Source organism: Fulmarus glacialis, unplaced genomic scaffold (genome assembly GCF_000690835.1).
Source record: "Fulmarus glacialis isolate BGI_N327 unplaced genomic scaffold, ASM69083v1 scaffold21908, whole genome shotgun sequence".
Classification (NCBI taxonomy): Eukaryota; Metazoa; Chordata; class Aves; order Procellariiformes; family Procellariidae; genus Fulmarus; species Fulmarus glacialis.
In genome coordinates, this window is record NW_009227856.1 from 2,858 (window position 1) to 6,991 (window position 4,134).

The 4,134-nt window shown below is 53.7% G+C and overlaps 1 protein-coding gene across 1 annotated transcript; it reads right to left on the reverse strand.

Annotated features, from left to right (window-relative positions):
* Positions 1-1,168: 1,168 nt before the first annotated feature.
* NECAP2 (NECAP endocytosis associated 2) lies at positions 1,169-3,874 on the reverse strand (the record flags this gene model as incomplete). The annotated part of the gene is made up of 7 exons (XM_009583301.1): positions 1,169-1,217; positions 1,541-1,625; positions 1,773-1,950; positions 2,338-2,446; positions 3,025-3,106; positions 3,576-3,680; positions 3,782-3,874. Coding segments are annotated over 7 exons (701 nt in total), but the record flags the coding sequence as incomplete, so codon positions are not given.
* Between the last annotated feature and the right edge of the window lie 260 nt (positions 3,875-4,134).

Here is a 4,134-nt window from a genome sequence, read left to right on the forward strand (position 1 = left end):
ACCTCATTTTTTTTTTCCCCTCCCATTTCTTTCCGTACCTTCCCCTCCCGGAGTCCTTCACAACCATAAAACCACTGCTAAGCAACAAGCGTGTGTTGTGCTTCGCTGTCCGAGCGTCTCCTCGACGCCAGCAAGGAGGGGGAACCACAAAAGGTCATCACGGCCCCTCCGAGCCCACACAAGGGGGGGTAAAAAAAAATCGTATTTGGCATCAAAACCATTTTATTATTTGCTTGTAAGTGTTACATCTCTCACCTGGGTTTGCGCACTCGCTGCCAGGCAAAGTTAAGCTCAGAAATCAAAATGCTCGTTATCCAGTTGGAAATGGAAATAATACAAATCCAAGGCACTGAAAAAAAAATAAGCAGGACTTTGTACACTGAAAGCCTTAATATAAATAGGTAAGAAAATATTTATTTGTTTAAAGAGGAATCTCAACCCCAGCTCTGTCAAAGAGACCGACTCGATTCCATCCTTCATTGCATATATTGCTTAATAAAATGTCCGCAGAAAGAAGTAAAAATCCGTCTTCAAAATAGAGGAGGAAAAAAAAACCTCCCAGAGCAAGAAATTGGGAATTTCAGCATCAAACCGCAGCGGTCCGGCTCCCCACCTCCCGCATCACAGAGTTAAGCGCTCAGAAAAAAAATTGGGGTGATGTTCGGCATCTCGGCATGGCGTTCATCTGATTTTGCAGGTGACATGTCTCCAGGAAGATGCTCCCCACCGAGGGAAGGATTTATCCAGCCCAAATATTCGAGGAGAAAGCAGAGAAGTCTCCAAGGAGGCTCTATCGCATAAACCTTTGGCAAGAATTACCTTAATTGGGGCAGTGCTGCGAGCGAGAGTCCTCCTGCTCTGAGCGCTCGCTCACCCTCTCGTTATTACGGAGAGGCGATGAAGCTGATGGCTTTTTTTGCAGAAAGGAAACGCCTCGGAGGTTTGCTGTGATCCAGGTAGAAAATAAAAGGCCCCCCGACACGGAGGGCGCTGGTGTGGAGTGTTTTAAGGCACATGTTCATTTGCTCTCTGGCACTTATATCAGCATTTTAATGCCGGGGGGGGATTTAAGAGCAAGAGCGGGGTGTCCCGAAGCCCCTGCTTTGGTCCTGAAGGAATCACGACGATCCCAGCACCCGTGCGGGGAAGAGAGGATGACGGGCTGGGGTCAGAACTGAACCCAGCCTGCGTTCGCCTGAGTCTGGTTAGAAGCTGACCTGGAGAGAGAGAAAAAGAGAGGGGAAAAAGAGGTTTTAGACATTGAAAGGGACTGCAGCACGCAGGGAGGGAGCTGGGCGGCCAGAAATGGGTCCTCCGGGGTCACCCCAAAACTCTCCCCGCTGCACTGAGCAGCCCAGATCAGCGGGGGAAGACGGACCTGCACTGAACTCGGGGAATTTGCAACACACGCTGTCAGAGCTGCTTTTAAATCCCAAAGGGGTGTTCGGATGGAGCGGTGCCCCCACCCCAGCAGGGGTTTTCAGCAAGACAAGTAGGATTTGGATCGCCCACATCACGCGCAAATCCCACACGGCCTCACCCTGAAGCTTTGGCAAAGTCTCCCCAGACGTCGGCAGCGGCGGCAGAGGGAGCAGCAGCGGGCTGCGGCCAGGACAAGAGGGAGTCTGTTGGCAGCCAGGAAAGTCAGAGAGAAAACAAACACCAGGAGTTATTTCCCACTCTTATTCCCAGATCCCCCCTCTGTTTTCCCAATTTTGATGGATAAAACTGACTCTAAAGAGCTTTACAGTCGTCGCTGCGTGACTACGGACCTGTGATGGGGGTGCCCGGGAGCTGGGCAGGCGCCAAGAGCGAAGGCGGCCGCTCTCCAGAAGGACAAAGCGGAGCGGAAGATTTTCCTCCGGGAGGTGGTGGGAGCAAGCTCAGGCCCCCAGCACCCACGGGACGTGGTCTGGTGTTCCCCGTTGCTCCTTCTTTTTTCTTCATGTTCTGATAGAAGAGAGGGAAATTTGGGTGGTACCACATTTAAATCCAGAGCCGGAGCGTGATTCCTCCCAGCCACGGCTCACACGAAGCCAAATTACTTTATTCTGGGGAAAAAACCTGCTGTGCTGCAACGTCCCACTGCTGGAGGAGCAAGAGGGGTCAAACCAAGGATGTTTTTCACCTGCAAATCCCCACCACGAACACACAGACCCAGTTCTGTAACCGGGAACTGTAAGGCAACCCCTCTGCAAATCACTGCACGCGGCGTTATCACGAAGGGCCCTGCATCGGGCTTCCCTCTGCACGGGGATTTCAGGGCAAAGCTGCTGCTTCCTCTTGTGCCACCCAAGGGAAAGGTCGGGAGCGGATCTAGCCAGAAAAGCCCCTCACCGCAATGTTGAGTTTGATGGTTTGCCCCTCCTTGAAGCCCAGATCCAGTTTTGGTCCCTGATGAGGGTTCTCGGCCTGTTTGGCCAGCTCGCTCTGCTGCCTCACCCACCTGCAGGAATTAAATAAGCAGAAAAGAACACTTCAACCACCAGCCTGAGGCTCTCCCGGACAAATCCTGCCCAAGATCATCCCCTCTGCCTGGCAGCAGCTCTTTAAAGGCGCTGAATATGATCCGAGACCTTGCCTGACGGAGCGATGTGCTACAGGCAGCACCGGGGGAATGATTCCTACCCGCGGCTGGCAGTGCTCGAGCCGCAAGGGTCCCCCAGCCAGCAGCGCAGTCCATCCTGCCCCAAAGCCCCACTATCTGCCAGGAGCTGGAGCAGCGTCCCAGCCCCTCAGGAGCAGTCCCTTACCGGTGACACGTGAAGAAATGAAAAGGAATTAGGGAATTTGCCCAATTTTGGACTGGGAAGCCCAGTTTGGGAGCCTGCTGGGAAGTATTTGAGAGCGAGCGAGCTGCCTGCACAAAGGCTGCGCAGAGAAACAGGCATTTCCACCTCTTCACACCACGTTTGCCCGCTCAAGCGTGACAGGAGCTCACAGCTTCCTCTCCCCCAGCGTTTCTGGTGGACACCCACAAAAAAAGTCGAGCTGAGAGGACGCAGGGGCGAGGCACAAACTCACTTAAAGTGGTCTTGGAGAGCCACGTTGAAGTCAAAAGCATCCCCTCGGTCAACAAAGCCGACTCCAATGAAAGCTCGGCGGCCTGGGGAAGGAGGAAGAGTAAGGGCAAAGCAACGGAGGAGGACGGAGCGGATACCCCGTCCCGCACACCCCCATGCCCGCCACCTCCTCCAGCTGGAGCTCTAGAGACTGGAGATATCTTTATGGGACTGGAGATATCTTTAGCTTGTTGGTTGCACATACAGGCTTAGTAAAACCAGCTTTTAAATTAATATAAGCGAGTCAAAGCAGAGGTTGGCATCACGGTGATGATCCTGCACACAGAGGCGTCCTCACGCTAACGCCAAGCAGCAAAATTAAACTGTTTTTATTCCTGGTGAAGGACAGAGCGCAGCTGGCGTGTGGGAGTGAGACAATTCGTGCCTTTGCCACCGTATGCAGGGAATATTTAGCCCTTGAAAGCAGGAATCCTTCACAAATAAGAGCAGCAAGAGCACTGAAGACTTTATGAGGTGATTCCCCCAACCTGTCCCCCATGTATCGCAACGTACCGTTCCCATCTTCGATCCGGATGACGAAATATCTGCTGGAGTCCGTCACGCTCTCCACAGCGATGCCAGGGAACTGCTCCACTGGCGCCTGGGCAAAAAGCTCTCCTGAAAAAGAGAAACGGAAGCTTAATGCCAGGGCGTAGCGTCTCTGCGCCATCTTCCTCCCCACGAAGAGGCGCGGGGCCGTCGCCTTCCCTCCTCCTTACCCGAGGTCTTGTCCTCCAGCTTAATGAACGCGATCTTGCCCTTGGCCGTGATCCGCAGCCTGCCGCTCCATGCCGGCTGGACACTCTGCAGCTCTGGAGAAAGAGGAAGCGGCGACCGATGTCTGAGACACCTCTCAGACGACCCAGACAACGTCACCGACCTATTTTAACGTCCCCGTAACACATCACAGAGCTTGTCTGCTCGACTCCCTTGTTAACAAGTACCGAAGCGACGCAAGCAAGAACCCGCCTACACCCACCCTCGCTGCAGAACGAGGTAGATTCATCGCACACCTCTCGTTTCACCCAAAACCAGCTGGCCCGCTGCAAAACCAGGCGTCAGGTCCCAGCGG